This window comes from Carassius auratus, chromosome 13 (assembly GCF_003368295.1).
Source record: "Carassius auratus strain Wakin chromosome 13, ASM336829v1, whole genome shotgun sequence".
In the NCBI taxonomy this organism is placed as follows: domain Eukaryota; kingdom Metazoa; phylum Chordata; class Actinopteri; order Cypriniformes; family Cyprinidae; genus Carassius; species Carassius auratus.
The window spans coordinates 2,117,218-2,135,090 of NC_039255.1; the positions used below are offsets into that span (position 1 = coordinate 2,117,218).

At 42.4% G+C, this 17,873-nt stretch overlaps 1 protein-coding gene across 3 annotated transcripts in view; it reads right to left on the minus strand.

Moving 5' to 3' along the window:
• Positions 1 to 17,873, minus strand: part of LOC113112317 (type I inositol 1,4,5-trisphosphate 5-phosphatase-like) — an 88,808-nt gene that overhangs the window by 4,714 nt on the left and 66,221 nt on the right. For all 3 annotated transcript variants that reach the window (XM_026277767.1, XM_026277768.1, XM_026277769.1), the window contains exons 10-12: positions 15,637 to 15,732; positions 14,645 to 14,719; positions 6,012 to 6,085 (exon numbers count right to left, since the gene is read on the minus strand). In XM_026277767.1, coding sequence (XP_026133552.1) covers positions 6,012 to 6,085; positions 14,645 to 14,719; positions 15,637 to 15,732 — 245 coding nt within the window. The remainder of the gene's footprint in view (positions 1 to 6,011; positions 6,086 to 14,644; positions 14,720 to 15,636; positions 15,733 to 17,873) is intronic.

The following is a 17,873-nucleotide window of genomic DNA, read 5'->3' on the forward strand; positions in this document are numbered from 1 at the left end:
GATGGACACGATACACACACAATAGCCTTCAGATCGAGCTGATTTCAGATGTTAATGATGGACTTCCAGCATGAGATCATAATCAGACGTGTGCGGTGTGTGAAATGCATCGTCTCCGGCTGCAAATGCACATGTTCTGTCCTCATAAAAACTCCAATCAGCTGCAGAAATCATCTCATAATAACAGCTCAGGTTCATAATGCATGTCCAGATCAACAACATTCATTATTTTGCATTCTGAAAATGATGCCTATTTTCATTACAGTTTTGCCATTGTGATTATTTGTGACATAATTCTTAAGACATTCAAACACATTTCCCTCTAAATTATTTTCACCGTAATGCAATACAATGCAATTTTTATTTATTTATTTTATTTTATTTTATGGAAACCAATATTATTCAATGTGCATAAAATAAATTCAAACTATTGTGATGTATACTTCTATTTTAAAATAAATATGCATTATTAAAATTAAATAGTATTTCCTTCACCTTGAGATGTTTTTGCAAAAACTATCTTCAATAGCATTGCTTTAAATAATATAATGTAAATAATGCATTATAGCATAAAATAAATGATGTACACCAAATCTACTTTCAGTTGTGTTTGAAGATGTACTTTAAATAATATTTTTATAGAATTAATTATTTTCTTCACATAATGGTATGTTTTTGGAAAAACTAAAATGTTTAACTTTACTTTAAATAAAATTATTTAAAAATGCATTATTTAAACAAAACATTATTTTTGCACATTTTATAGATGTTTATCCAAAAATTGTGATGTTTACGTTCAAATATTTTAAAATGTATGTTAACTAATATCATTTAAATATATCTATTTTTTAAATAATCCATTATTAGATATTATGCATATACTTTAAATAATTTTAAAAGGTTCTTTAAATAATATAATTTAAATTATATATAACTTTTTCACACACACACTTTACAGTAAATAATATAATTTAAATAATAAATTATATAAATTAGGTATTTTCTTCACATTAACTGAATTATGAGATTTTTTTGCATCACAGTAAGCTGTTTATAGATTGGTATAACGTATTTAATAGTAACTGTTTTTAGTTTTTATCTCTTTTTATTTCTGAGATGAAATGCATTAGATTTTATATTTGAAGAAGTGCACATTTTACTGTCTCTCTACCTCCGTCACACTGTATCAGCCGAACACACACACACACACACACACACACACACACACACACACACACACACACACACACACACAGTGCTAAGTGCGCGGCTGCTAGGACACACACAGACACTCGCTCTGGTCAATTGGCCGTGAAAGCGGCTCATCACGCGGTCAGCGAGACGGACGATCGGCTCATTTAGTGGAATCAACTAATCAAACACAGCGGCGCTCGACAACACCATCAGCATCAGCTGCTCGCCTCGACGACCGGGTCAAGGGTCCAGCAGCGCTGGTTAACCGGGGTTAAAGAGGGGAGGGGACTAGTTAACCCACATCTGGCTAACACACGGGCCCCTGACCGAGCGGTCAAACGAGAGCCGGCGAGGGGTCTTTACAGAATGAAGGGCAGTTTTGGTATGCTAACGAGAGATGAAAGACAGGAGGAAGAATGATAGCGGAGGATAGAGAGCGGGATAATGAGGGATAGAGATGCAGAGTGTGGGATTTAAGAGGCGGGAGAAGCTCTTTCTTCAGGGTGGACCACACAAACCCTACAGGAGTTCTAGCTGTGCTCCTTCAGCTGCATTAAACACAGCTGATCTGATGAAGGGACGAGCGGGTCTCTGAAACCACACACACACACACACACACACACACACACAGAGCTAACCCAACAGGAAACAGTGTCGCGGCGCCGCAGGACGGTGATTAATGCTGTCGATTAGCGTGTACAAACGTATCTGTCAGAGTAAACGCTGCTGTGTGTGTGAACCGGAGACCAGCAGACACTATCAGACTCCTGCCAAGACTAATTACACTAATTAATGAAGCCATGCTGATAAACTCAACAATTGCCCACCTGTGTGTCTTACTGTGAGATTCTCACACTAGTTTAAGCGTTCAACTAACACCAGCTCTTAACCATAACATTAAAAGCCACTTCAGAGATATTCTGCCATCATTTATTCACAATCGCACCATTTCACACATCTAGGACTTTATAGCATCTGTACAGACAGCCTTGATGCTTTCAGTGTAGAACTAGCCACAGCTAGGTTCTTCTCAAAACTTAGAAACAGAAACTTAAACAACACTCGCACTCTTTTTGCTTCTGTTGAGAGACACGTCAGATTCCCAGTGAAATCCTCTCTGAAAGCAAATGCAATGAGTTTGCTTCCTTCTTCTCTGAGAGGAACATTAATATCAGGAAGGTGATTAGCATCTCCAAGTTAAGCAGAGGTCAGACAGATTCTAGAAGAAGATACTATGTCTGCTTTTGAAGCAATTGACGACAAAAATTTGGAAGAAATAATGCAGGACCTTAAATTGTTGCGGAGTCCCACAAGGCTCGATTCTAGCACCGCTCTTGTTTAGCCTGTATGTGCTAATATATATGAAAAATGACTAATAGTTATCATGTTTTTTTTTCAAAGTTAATTAACTAAAACTAAAAACATACTTAAAATATAATAAATGTTCACTAAAAAACTTAACCGTCTAATTATTTCAGCTAGTTTCCAAGACAACATTAAATGACTTTAACTTGATCTACTAAAAATAACTAAAACTCAAATAAAAATGAGTAAAGCACACTATAACGTCACCAAACTAAACTTCCATAAAATCTCAATCTAAATATCAACAAAAGCTCCACGAGTGTCTCAGTGCTGATGATACACACACTCAGAAACACAAGAAACACAGATGCAGTGTGTTTAAAGACGTCACTTCAGCATTAAACAGCTTTACAACAATGTCACTCCACTGTCAATGACTGCTTTATTACTGCTCTCAGACACTAGATGATGAGGTCTCGATTATTCAGTCCTTTAAAACACTAACACAAACCAAATGCACATGTCAAGAACATGCCATGTAACAATATTTGGAATACATTTAAATGTTGGTATAAAAATTACATTTACACAGTGAGAAACCTGAGAAAAGAGTGTTTTAATATAAAATTACATTTATTTTTAAATAGATATTGCTGGATACATTGGTGTTTCGAGATCTTGGAATAGATTAAAATTTTAATATCATTTTTTAAAAGATATTTATGAATGCACTGGCATTTTATCGTCAGGTAGTCATATTTGGAATATATTTTAATAATTTATATATATATATATATATATATATATATATATATATATATATATATATATATTTAGATATGTGTTGCATTGGTATTTAAATGCCATGTAACAATATAGATTCACATTATATAGATTTAAATAAATGTAAATTATATTATATATTTCTTTTTTAGATATTTATGGATGCACTGGCATTTTGAATAATATATAACAATATTTGGAATAGGTTTCAATTGTATTTTAATTTAAAAATATATATATATTTCTGGATGCACTGGCAAATTCATTTTAAATATATATGTTATGATTTTATTATAATTTTATAAAGATGTGGGAAACCTGCTTAAATGCCATTTCTAACAATACAGCAGCTATTTTGTGTATTTGTGACGGAAATCAGAGGAAGAGATGAGCAGAGTGGAACTAACGGCGGTATAATAATGTCATCTTCACACATGCGATACACAGATGTGACGGAAATTAATAGAAACGAGCTGTTTGCACTAAAATAGGAAATGAAACACACTGAAGCATGTAGAGTTCAATCTGAACGGAGTGAACAACACTAAGAAAAGTATTCAAAAGTGCAAGTCGGTGTGTGTCTGGAGCGATGTGTTACTCTGTAATCATCACAGAGCCGCTGTGTTGAAGCTAAAGCGCTCTGCATCCTCAGCAAACAGTGAAGAATAACTGTACGTGACCTCTGACCCTTCACACGCTCACCTCACGACCCTCGAGCAGCCGTGCAGACGTCTAGACTCCACACACACACACACACACTTGAGCAGTAAATCATCATATTTTCATGATTTCTGAAGATCATGTGACACTGAAGACTGGAGGAATGATGCTGAAAATACAGCGGAGCATCACAGAAATAAATTACACTTTAACACAGATTCACACAGAGAACTGATGATTGAAATTACAATATTTCACTTTCATAAAAGACTGGATACAATTTATTTAATAAAATTGATGCATATAAAAATCTTTTCATACAATTTTTCATTACATATTTTTTTTATCAGATTATCCAGCTGAGAATAATATCACATTTTAATTATTTCCAATGAAAATATTGTTTCGAATGCCAGATTTCAGACACAAAACACCAGCTATTTCATGTATTTTTGCTCCAGTTCCAGAAGGAGGGTTATTATTTATTTATTTTTTGTCTGGATGCATTTGCATTTGAAAATCAGGTAAAACATTTTTCATTAAACAGCTTCCATTTCCAAGATATGTTTAAACATTGTTCGATCTCTTTAATGTGGCATGACTGATTAAATTAAATTATTATTATTTATTTAGTTGAATAATGGTTATTATTTGATTGGTTATTTGACTGTTAAATAAATATTTTTGGTTTTCAGCTAAATATAAACTTTAACTTCAGTTTTGATGTTTCAGTAATATATATATATATAGGTGCAAAGTGAAGCTCAAACTGTGTTGGGTTTGATGCATGCTCATAAACACACATAAATAAAAAATCTGGCCAAGCATTGAACTGCGTTTGCATTCAGAGATGGTCTAATGTGACCTCGGCGCACAGATGGCGATGTGTGTCTCTGAAGCACAAAGAACAATCGCTGCAGTTCTTGACTCGAGAGGCGTATCTAAACACATCTCAGTCTCTATTCATTCACATCACACTATAATGAGTCCTGAAACAGATCCAATCATGTTCGCTGAAGACACGCTCTCGAGGGAGTTTCATTCAGATGATCTGATTACAGTCTTTAACACACCACAGCTTACAAATCAATTCAATATTGATATTAGAGTAATAATATTCAAATATTATAATTATTGTATTATTATTATCAAGAATACAATCATTAATAAACATTAATAAGAATATTATTATTAGTATAAACTTTATAAATGTATATATTTATCAACTTTATATATATAAATAATTAAGAAACTAATGTTTTTTGAAAGTCTATTATTATAATTATTAGTTATTTTAATATTTATGTTTCACATTATTATTATTATTATTATTATTATTATAAATGTAATAAAAATAAATTATCATTATTATTGTTATTATTATAATACAATTTATGGAATATTATTAATAATATTAAATTCTTTATAAATATAATTAACGAAGAAATACTTTTAAAATATATTGTTACTTTTACTATTATTAAAAATATTAAACATTAAATACTATATTTACAATTAAATCAATTTAAATGTAATTTAATAAATGAAAAATTAAAATTAATACATTATCATAAACATTATAAATTAATATGAATATTGTCATGACCAATATTTTTATTTAACAACAATAAATGTAAAAAATTATTTTATTTAAAATATAAATTATATTATTATACATTATATATATATATATATATATATATATATATATATATATATATATATATATATATATATATATATATATATAAATAAACTTTAAAAGAACCATTATTATTATTATTATTAATCATTATTATAGTTATTATTATAATAAACAGTTATAAATTATATAAAAAAACATGTTTCTAAAATTAATACATAAAAAATGGATTGCTATTTTTAATACTGTTATTACCAGATTTTATACCATTTGCACACAAACCCTGTGAGAATCAGTGCATCACTAAAAAACTGAAAGTGCATTCTTGACAGTTTTGATTTGATTTTTAAGAACCTGACGCTCTGGTCAGTTCATTTAGAGCTCTGTGAAAGTGAGATGTGAGGAGTGTGTTCCTTCGTGTTCGTACCTCGGAGGAAAGGAGATGTCCAGCTCCTGCAGACGCTCCTTAAACACAGACAGCTCTCTGTCGAACTCTAAGAGCTGCACACAAACACAGAAGCACAGAGAGAGTCAGTGCAGGAGTAATACACACTCAGCTCATTAACATAAGACCGCCCACATTTACATATCAACACCGTATCAGCAACTTCTTGTCCTGAGGAACAATGTTACACAGACACACACACACACACACACAGGTCAGCCAATCACAGCACAGGTCATCTCTGTTAGGATGTGAGGCTGAAGCAGATGTGTGTGTGTGTGTGTGTGTGTGTGTTCATCAATCATTTCCCAGCTGTCTTCTCCGTCTGAGACACTGAGACTCCAAAGTCATTAATCAAATGTTGCAGAAAAATTAGCTTTTGTGTGTACACATTAATTATGAGAAGATGATCAACAGGTGAACATGACACCTTCATCACTGCGTGTGTGTGTGTGTGACGGACAGCTACCAGCATTGACTAATTAATAATCACACAGAAACACAGATACACACACTCAAGGGTTTATTTACATGTTTAAATTAATTAGGACTTATATTCAGAGTGTGTTGTGTGTAAGAGTTGTGTCAAAACCTCCTCAAAGATTAAAGATTAAGATAAAGATTTGGGAATATACAGTGAATCTCCTTTTGTGTTAGTCAGAAGTTATTATGATTCACTTCAACAGTTTAAGTCATTGATGTGTGCTTATTTAGATCAGAGAGATGTGTGTGTGTGTGAGAGAGTGTGTGTGTGTGTGTGTGTGTGTGTGTGAGAGTGTGTGTGTTTGTGTGTGTGTGAAAGTGTGTTTGTTTGTGTGTGTGTGAGAGAGTGTGTGTGGGTTTGTGTGTGTGTGTGTGTCTGTGTGTATGGTTTTGTGTGTGTGTATGGGTTTGTGTGTGTGTGTGTGTGTGTGAGAGTGTGTGTGTATGGGTTTGTGTGTGTTTGTGTGTGTGTGTGAAAGTGTGTTTGTGTGTGAGAGAGTGTGTGTGGGTTTGTGTGTGTGTGTGTGTATGGTTTTGTGTGTGTGTGTGTGTATGGTTTTGTGTGTGTGTGTGTGTGTGAGTGTGTGTGTTTGTGTGTGTGTGAAAGTGTGTTTGTTTGTGTGTGTGTGAGAGTGTGTATGGGTTTGTGTGTGTTTGTGTGTGTGTGTGTGTGTATGGGTTTGTGTCTATAGTAATTCATGTAGCAGCTAGAGACCCACGGGCTGAGATTTCACACTACATTTGATGCGGGTCAGTTAAGTCGAGTGATTTGCTCTGGTGGACCGGTGACCTTGAGTGTGTGTGTGTGTGTGTGTGTAGGAGACGAAAACAAACAAACTCCTCCAAACCACCATCTCCGCCCAATAAACACCCGGCGTCCTAAATCACAGCGCCTCACTGCGGAGCGTCCGGTTCGGGCCGATCGGTGTCTCCTGCAGTAATCGTGCACTGATTTATGTTCGGTCACATCAGAGCTCTGACAGCAGCTGATGCCATCGATAAGAGCAGGGTGAGAGGTGCTTTCACTTCAGTTTTACACCACACACTTTACTCTCATTGCAGCAGCCATATTTTCATGCCATTTACGACAAATGCATTATTTTGAGTCAGACGTGAGCGCTGCATTCACATGATTGACTTGCACATCATCAGTGCTCAAAAACTAAATATTACAGCCTCTTCATGAACAACTTAACCCACAACACACCGCAATAAACTGGTTTAAATACATTGCAATTTCGGTGCTTATATGTCTAAAACTTTTAGCTTAAGAATAAAAAACAGAAACGTTCAGACCTGTGATGCACTAATACAATTTTTTAAATGAGATGAGTTAAATATTTTATGTTATGGTCAATAATCAATATAATACTGTCTTTACAACGAAAGGAAAACAGCATTAAAACTTTGAAACTCTAATCTGATCAATTTGACTGAATATTAATGCTCTTCATTTAAAAGACAATCGATATTCAGTAAAACGTATTGATTTGGCTGTTCTTGAAACTATTGAATCAGGTTTCTGAATAATTAAGCATAATGCCACTACACTGACAGATATTTAGTGCAGAAACCATTTTTACTCATGAACTGCTAATACATTTAGCAAAAAAAAACATTTAATTAAAGATAAATTTTGAAGTAGAAACACTGAAATTGCATTTTCTTGTAAAACACTCCAATAATCAGTTTTATTTAAATACAATTGTATATTTGTATTTATATTTGTATATATATGTTATATTTATAAAAATATTTATTTTTTTCTGATTTAATTTTTTTTTTTTTTTTTTACAAATATTAGTATATTTTTACAAATTAGTTTTGGATGGTTGGTCTCCAGGATGCTTTGGTTGGTCACTATGTGGTCGCCAAGGTGTTGGTCTCCAGGATGCTCCGGTTGGTCACCATGTGGTCGCCAAGGTGTTGGTCGCCAGGATGCTCCGGTTGGTCACCATGTGGTCGCCAAGGTGTTGGTCGCCAGGATGCTCCGGTTGGTCACCATGTGGTCGCCAAGGTGTTGGTCGCCAGGATGCTCCGGTTGGTCACCATGTGGTCGCCAAGGTGTTGGTCGCCAGGATGCTCCGGTTGGTCACCATGTGGTCGCCAAGGTGTTGGTCGCCAGGATGCTCCGGTTGGTCACTATGTGGTCGCCAAGGTGTTGGTCGCCAGGATGCTCCGGTTGGTCACTATGTGGTCGCCAAGGTGTTGGTCGCCAGGATGCTCCGGTTGGTCACTATGTGGTCGCCAAGGTGTTGGTCTCCAGGATGCTCCGGTTGGTCACTATGTGGTCGCCAAGGTGTTGGTCGCCAGGATGCTCCGGTTGGTCACCATGTGGTCGCCAAGGTGTTGGTCGCCAGGATGCTCCGGTTGGTCACCATGTGGTCGCCAAGGTGTTGGTCGCCAGGATGCTCCGGTTGGTCACCATGTGGTCGCCAAGGTGTTGGTCGCCAGGATGCTCCGGTTGGTCACCATGTGGTCGCCAAGGTGTTGGTCGCCAGGATGCTCCGGTTGGTCACCATGTGGTCGCCAAGGTGTTGGTCGCCAGGATGCTCCGGTTGGTCACTATGTGGTCGCCAAGGTGTTGGTCGCCAGGATGCTCCGGTTGGTCACTATGTGGTCGCCAAGGTGTTGGTCGCCAGGATGCTCCGGTTGGTCACTATGTGGTCGCCAAGGTGTTGGTCGCCAGGATGCTCCGGTTGGTCACTATGTGGTCGCCAAGGTGTTGGTCGCCAGGATGCTCCGGTTGGTCACTATGTGGTCGCCAAGGTGTTGGTCGCCAGGATGCTCCGGTTGGTCACTATGTGGTCGCCAAGGTGTTGGTCGCCAGGATGCTCCGGTTGGTCACCATGTGGTCGCCAAGGTGTTGGTCGCCAGGATGCTCCGGTTGGTCACCATGTGGTCGCCAAGGTGTTGGTCGCCAGGATGCTCCGGTTGGTCACCATGTGGTCGCCAAGGTGTTGGTCGCCAGGATGCTCCGGTTGGTCACCATGTGGTCGCCAAGGTGTTGGTCGCCAGGATGCTCCGGTTGGTCACCATGTGGTCGCCAAGGTGTTGGTCGCCAGGATGCTCCGGTTGGTCACCATGTGGTCGCCAAGGTGTTGGTCGCCAGGATGCTCCGGTTGGTCACCATGTGGTCGCCAAGGTGTTGGTCGCCAGGATGCTCCGGTTGGTCACCATGTGGTCGCCAAGGTGTTGGTCGCCAGGATGCTCCGGTTGGTCACCATGTGGTCGCCAAGGTGTTGGTCGCCAGGATGCTCCGGTTGGTCACCATGTGGTCGCCAAGGTGTTGGTCGCCAGGATGCTCCGGTTGGTCACCATGTGGTCGCCAAGGTGTTGGTCGCCAGGATGCTCCGGTTGGTCACCATGTGGTCGCCAAGGTGTTGGTCGCCAGGATGCTCCGGTTGGTCACCATGTGGTCGCCAAGGTGTTGGTCGCCAGGATGCTCCGGTTGGTCACTATGTGGTCGCCAAGGTGTTGGTCGCCAGGATGCTCCGGTTGGTCACTATGTGGTCGCCAAGGTGTTGGTCGCCAGGATGCTCCGGTTGGTCACTATGTGGTCGCCAAGGTGTTGGTCGCCAGGATGCTCCGGTTGGTCACAATGTGGTCGCCAAGGTGTTGGTCGCCAGGATGCTCCGGTTGGTCACAATGTGGTCGCCAAGGTGTTGGTCGCCAGGATGCTCCGGTTGGTCACTATGTGGTCGCCAAGGTGTTGGTCGCCAGGATGCTCCGGTTGGTCACTATGTGGTCGCCAAGGTGTTGGTCGCCAGGATGCTCCGGTTGGTCACTATGTGGTCGCCAAGGTGTTGGTCGCCAGGATGCTCCGGTTGGTCACTATGTGGTCGCCAAGGTGTTGGTCGCCAGGATGCTCCGGTTGGTCACTATGTGGTCGCCAAGGTGTTGGTCTCCAGGATGCTCCGGTTGGTCACTATGTGGTCGCCAAGGTGTTGGTCTCCAGGATGCTCCGGTTGGTCACTATGTGGTCGCCAAGGTGTTGGTCGCCAGGATGCTCCGGTTGGTCACTATGTGGTCGCCAAGGTGTTGGTCGCCAGGATGCTCCGGTTGGTCACTATGTGGTCGCCAAGGTGTTGGTCGCCAGGATGCTCCGGTTGGTCACCATGTGGTCGCCAAGGTGTTGGTCGCCAGGATGCTCCGGTTGGTCACCATGTGGTCGCCAAGGTGTTGGTCGCCAGGATGCTCCGGTTGGTCACCATGTGGTCGCCAAGGTGTTGGTCGCCAGGATGCTCCGGTTGGTCACCATGTGGTCGCCAAGGTGTTGGTCGCCAGGATGCTCCGGTTGGTCACCATGTGGTCGCCAAGGTGTTGGTCGCCAGGATGCTCCGGTTGGTCACCATGTGGTCGCCAAGGTGTTGGTCGCCAGGATGCTCCGGTTGGTCACCATGTGGTCGCCAAGGTGTTGGTCGCCAGGATGCTCCGGTTGGTCACCATGTGGTCGCCAAGGTGTTGGTCGCCAGGATGCTCCGGTTGGTCACCATGTGGTCGCCAAGGTGTTGGTCGCCAGGATGCTCCGGTTGGTCACCATGTGGTCGCCAAGGTGTTGGTCGCCAGGATGCTCCGGTTGGTCACCATGTGGTCGCCAAGGTGTTGGTCGCCAGGATGCTCCGGTTGGTCACCATGTGGTCGCCAAGGTGTTGGTCGCCAGGATGCTCCGGTTGGTCACCATGTGGTCGCCAAGGTGTTGGTCGCCAGGATGCTCCGGTTGGTCACCATGTGGTCGCCAAGGTGTTGGTCTCCAGGATGCTCCGGTTGGTCACCATGTGGTCGCCAAGGTGTTGGTCGCCAGGATGCTCCGGTTGGTCACCATGTGGTCGCCAAGGTGTTGGTCGCCAGGATGCTCCGGTTGGTCACCATGTGGTCGCCAAGGTGTTGGTCGCCAGGATGCTCCGGTTGGTCACCATGTGGTCGCCAAGGTGTGGGTCTCCAGGATGCTCCGGTTGGTCACCATGTGGTCGCCAAGGTGTGGGTCGCCAGGATGCTCCGGTTGGTCACCATGCGGTCGCCAAGGTGTGGGTCGCCAGGATGCTCCGGTTGGTCACCATGCGGTCGCCAAGGTGTGGGTCGCCAGGATACTCCGGTTGGTCACCATGCGGTCGCCAAGGTGTGGGTCGCCAGGATGCTCCGGTTGGTCACCATGCGGTCGCCAAGGTGTGGGTCGCCAGGATGCTCCGGTTGGTCACCATGCGGTCGCCAAGGTGTGGGTCGCCAGGATGCTCCGGTTGGTCACCATGCGGTCGCCAAGGTGTGGGTCGCCAGGATGCTCCGGTTGGTCACCATGCGGTCGCCAAGGTGTGGGTCGCCAGGATGCTCCGGTTGGTCACCATGCGGTCGCCAAGGTGTTGGTCGCCAGGATGCTCCGGTTGGTCACTATGCGGTCGCCAAGGTGTTGGTCGCCAGGATGCTCCGGTTGGTCACTATGCGGTCGCCAAGGTGTTGGTCTCCAGGATGCTCCGGTTGGTCACTATGCGGTCGCCAAGGTGTTGGTCTCCAGGATGCTCCGGTTGGTCACTATGCGGTCGCCAAGGTGTTGGTCGCCAGGATGCTCCGGTTGGTCACTATGCGGTCGCCAAGGTGTTGGTCGCCAGGATGCTCCGGTTGGTCGCTATGCGGTCGCCAAGGTGTTGGTCGCCAGGATGCTCTGGTTGGTTGCCATGTGGTCGCCAAGGTGTTGGTCTCCAGGATGCTCCGGTTGGTCACTATGCGGTCGCCAAGGTGTTGGTCGCCAGGATGCTCTGGTTGGTTGCCATGTGGTCGCCAAGGTGTTGGTCGCCAGGATGCTCCGGTTGGTCACTATGCGGTCGCCAAGGTGTTGGTCTCCAGGATGCTCCGGTTGGTCACTATGCGGTCGCCAAGGTGTTGGTCTCCAGGATGCTCCGGTTGGTCACTATGCGGTCGCCAAGGTGTTGGTCGCCAGGATGCTCCGGTTGGTCACTATGCGGTCGCCAAGGTGTTGGTCGCCAGGATGCTCTGGTTGGTTGCCATGTGGTCACACATAGTGGTCGGTTATAGCTGATATCACAGCTGCAGTGAATTGATGAATTATATCTGACACTGAAGAGCTTGGCATCATTGATGCTGCTTTTCCTGTTTCTACTGTAAAGCTGCTGTGAATTAATCTGAATCACACGAAGCACTATACCGATAAACCTGTCTTTACAAGTGAAATCAGACCTCAAACTATGATAATGTACAGAATACACAGATCTGAAGCGTGTTTGAGTTGTAAATAATGAGCAGTGATCTAAACGGTTTCCGATATCACCCCAATCCGAGTGATAAAAGCACTAATACAGGCCGATGTGATCGATGATACGAGTGGATGCTCATGTGTCCGGCGTTTCCTCAAGCCTGCTTTGATTAGCGCCGCTGCTGCGGGAACGACAGCTGATGTATGGAGCGCGTCGGATGAGAGCCTCCTGTTATATATTTATTTATTCGGACTCTTAAAAACTGCAGTTTGAGTGATGTAGCGGCGTGTACGCGGCCCGCATGAAGAGCACAGACGGATAAGTTCATCACTCGTTCCGGATTCCCTCTCCATGTGCTCAGATCCAGCTGATAAAGTTTCAATAAAGAGACACTGAAGCAAAATCAATGCGAGTTAGTGGGGTGGAGGCATCTCACACACACACACACACTCGGGCCCTTGACGCAACGGCTCCGTGGAAAATTTAATCTTCCCAAATCCTCATCAGAGCGCTTCCATCCTCGCCGCCTGACAGCCGCCTGGATAATTAATTATACAATTTCGATGGCTATATCGACTAAACCAACCTATTAATCATGGCAAAAGTCAATAGGCATGGACGTATTCAATCATGTCCTGACCAATGATTACTCCTTTCAAAATACAATAATTATTTTCGAGACCTGCCTCGAATTAAATTTCTGTCAAGCTGGTACAACTCTAGTCGCTGATGAAGGATGCTGGAGTCGAGGAGCGGGAGGAACATCCGTCGTCCTGGAGGCAGTTTGTTTTCCAGAGATCATGAGACGTGTTTAAGTAGAGCATGACCATCAGATTATCTCTCATGTGCCATCAGGACATCCATCACACACACACACACACACACACACACACACACACTCTCTCTCCATCTCTCTCTCTCACACACACACACGCGGACTCTCTCTCACACACACACAGACACATACCCCACACACACACTCCACACACACTCTCTCTCTCACCCACACTCCCCACACAGACATACAGACACACACTCGCACTCATGCATACAAACTCCCACACACGCACTCTCTCTCTCACACACACACAAAGACACATACTCCACACACACTCAACACACACACATTCTCTCTCTCACACACACACACTCTCTCTCACATACACAGACACATACTCCACACACACTCCACCCACAGTCACACTCTCTCTCACACACACACACACACACACACACACACTCACACTCACACTCATGCATACAAACTCACACACACACACACACACACGCACTGACAAACACACACGCAAACACACACACACACACACACACACTAACTAAACTAAAACTGAAATAAATAATAAAAATTAAAACAAAAAAACTTATAAAAATGTTAAAAACATACAACTAGATTACTAAAATTTTAATTAAAATGAAATCCAAAAGAAACTCCTGATGCTAACACACTTTAAGAGGCCGTTCATACAGATATATTCTTTTTAAACAATATACGTGAGCATTTATTATTTTTTTTTTTATGCATCTGGTTACTTTTTATTTATTTACTTTTTTATCTAATACAATAATAATTATTATTAATTTAATTATTTTAATTTATTCTATTTATTTTTACAAATAATTAGAATAACTAATTTAACTGAAACGGCTGCATGGAAATATAATGTACTTTGGTATTTGTCTCTTCTGTATTCAATCACACATCTGTGCGTCTCTTCACCAGCGCTGGTTTGAGGACTCTGACCTCTGACCTCTGCATCTACAATCACATCCAGTGTGCTGCGAATCATCTTAATCCATCAAGTGCATGCAGCTGCTCTCCATCAAAGAGTCTCATTCAAGAAGACAGAAGTCAAACATTATCAAGCATCGAAAATAAAGCCAAAGGAGCTTCCACGAGTCTCTTACCTGCGTTCCATTGTTTTCCCGGAAAACTTCCTGATTAATGTAGCTGAATAACTTCTTCTCCAGCTGGAGGACAACCTGTCATAATTAAAACAGATCTTCATCAGCTTCTTCAGCACAAACTGACATCGGTTAGACACTTTTGTACATACATTTGGGGTCAGTAAGAATATATTTTAATAACCTTTATTCATCAAGGACACATTAAACTGACGAAAAGTGGCAGTAAAGACATCTATAATGTAACAAAAGACATTACACAACGCACAATCCTAACACAACACACATCTGTGTGTAGTGGTTCTTGAAGCACTGGCTCCAGCTGCAGTCCACTCTTTGTGAATCTCCCCCACATTTCTGAATGGGTTCTGTTTCACAATCCTCTCCAGGGTGCAGTTATCTCTATTGCTTGTACACTTTTTTTTCTACAACATCTTTTCCTTCCCTTCTCCTCTCTATTAATGTGCTTGGACACAGAGCTCTGTGAACAGCCAGCCTCTTTTGCAACGACCTTTCGTGTCTTGCCTTCCTTTTGCAAGGTGTCAGTGGTCGTCTTTTGGACAACTGTGAACTCAGCAGTCTTCCCCATGATTGTGTAGCCTACAGAACTAGACTGAGAGACCAGTTAAAGGCTTTGCAGGTGTTTTGAGTTAATTATCTGATTAGAGTGTGACACCAGGTGTCTTCAATATTGAACCTTTTCACAATATTCTCATTTTCTGAGATACTAAATTTGGGATTTTCCATAGTTGTCAGTTATAAACATCAAAATGAAAAGAAATAAACATTTGAAATATATCAGTCTGTGTGTAATGAATGAATATAATACACAAGTTTAAGTTTTTGAATGGAATTCGTGAAATAAATCAACTTTTTGATGATATTCTAATTATATGACCAGCACCTGTATATATATATATGTGTGTGTGTGTGTGTCTAAATATCTAAACAGGTTGAACGGATTTGTTTCATCACCAAATCATGAAAGGCTTCACCTTGTGGTCATTGTCTGACTCTCTGAAGATGAGTTTGTCCACTTCATTGGTGTCAGTGGATCTGACCGTCTGCATGCTGGCCATCGAGCACAGTCTCTGAGGAGGAGAAGAAGAAGAGACGACATCGCTTTATCATCAGCATCACAACATCTGCAGCATCTCTCGTTCTTCCTCTGCATGCACTGAGCTTAGAGACTGTGTGCTCCGGTCAAGTCCCTTTTGTCGACTCTTTTAACAATCGGTTAAACATTCGGCCATCTGTGTTTGAGGACCGCTGAATGAGGTAATCCTGTTCCCGGCCAGAGAAGCCATTGATATTCAAAGCACAGATTAGCTAATCAGGTCAAGCCAATAAAACCCGGCAGGAAAACCCCTTCGGAGGGAAATGTCAGAAAACGGCGCTCGGAGCCGAGAGCAAACAGCTTCAGCTTAATCCGCTCTCTAAAGAGCCGACAAATCGCTCCATCGTTCAGTCATTGGGAGCAGAAGCTGGACACTAATGCGCTTTGCTCTCATTAAACTGATTCTGTAATCAATAGCTCTGGAAAAACTCCTCTAAAGAGTCACGGATCAGACATTTCTGTCGCTTCTGCGTTTTCTCAAGACGTTCTTTCAACTAATGCTTTTTTTCTTAAGTAACAATTTTTTGCTGTTTAGTAACTGATCACATGTGATCTGGATCAATAGAATCAGATTCCAAGAAGCACTTGTAATTAGATTATTTCACATTTCAAAGCACCCGTAATAACAAGTTATTTTTAATGGATTACATATTCGCAGGATATTCTCTCTAATCCTTGTATCTCTACAGTAAGTGCATTAACTTCAGCATCACTTGGTTCTACTTTAACACTCCCTAAAGATCTCACACACTTCTTTTCCCATCAGCCCCTGCGGTGGAGGAACTCAATGTAGGGGGTCCGTGCGCTGAAAAGAGACGAGGGCAGATAAAGAGGTGTGGCAGAGAGAGGATAAAGCCACCTATTTATCTTGGCCATCCCAACATCTGGGAAATCTCTCTAAAACAATGGGCAGCAGGGCCAAGGGCCTCCGATACCGCCGGGCCCCGGCCACAGATAATGGACGGGCCACAAATCATTGTGGGATGCGAGAGAGGAGCTGTGTGTGTGTGTGTTCGCCCCTCTGGTATTTAACCACTCGAATGGACCATTCTCTAGAGCCCTGCAGGACAAATTGGTCGGTCTGGAAGTCTTTGAGAGTCAGTGCAGCGCAAGGAGAAGAGAACAAGACTGAAACACAAGGAACAGACCCATAAAAATTCATCTCTTTGACCCCCATGACCTTAGAGAGAGAGAGAGAGAGAGAGAGAGAGAGAGAGAGAGAGAGAGAGTAAGAGAGAGAGACCAAAAAATGGGGACATGGGTTATGTCCTCATAAGTCACCCTCTCCTTGTAATACCTGTGTAATACCAATGTCATTATACATACACACACACACACACACACACACACACACACACACACACACACACGCACGCACGCAATAACTAAGTGAAAGGCTTCTTAACTGGTCAGAGTGAGCAGATGCTTCATTGTGAGTGTGAGTGTGTGTTGTGTTAGTGATGGGTGTGTGTTCACTGGTTTAAGTGAGTTAAAGGACTCATTGTTTTACACACTCATCCACCTGTACACACACACACACACACACACACACACACTGTTCCCTCAAACCGCTGCTCAATCACCGCAGACCTCACATCACACAGGAAACACATAAACAAACTTTAACAATTAAAATGTGTTGTAAAACTGAAAGCTTTCAAGTCAGTGACTCAGATCAGATTTAATAATAAATATACAAGTCATTTCTGCTTTACTGCTGGTATATTAGTTTGGTCCAGTAGTGTAGTGATGACTATAAATGAAACGATTGAACACGGATGAGATTAACCGGCGTCTCAGAACGAACGCTCCTCAATTAAACAGATCAGAAGAGTTCATTACCAACAATCAGTGAAGTTCAACAAGCAACAGTTAAGGAGAAGCTGAGCTGGACTGCCTCACAGACCACTAACACTGACCAGATAATGAGGCTTCGCTACAGACACGAGCTGATGAGAAACACACCTACAGGAGAAGAAGAGATGTGAAGCACCTACAGCATTATAAACACACTCCTAATGAATTAACCTGCTGCAGTCACTCATTAGAGACCAGAGGAACAACACTGGAGCTCACTCTCTCTCTGTGTGTGTGTGTGTGTGTGTGTGTGTGTGT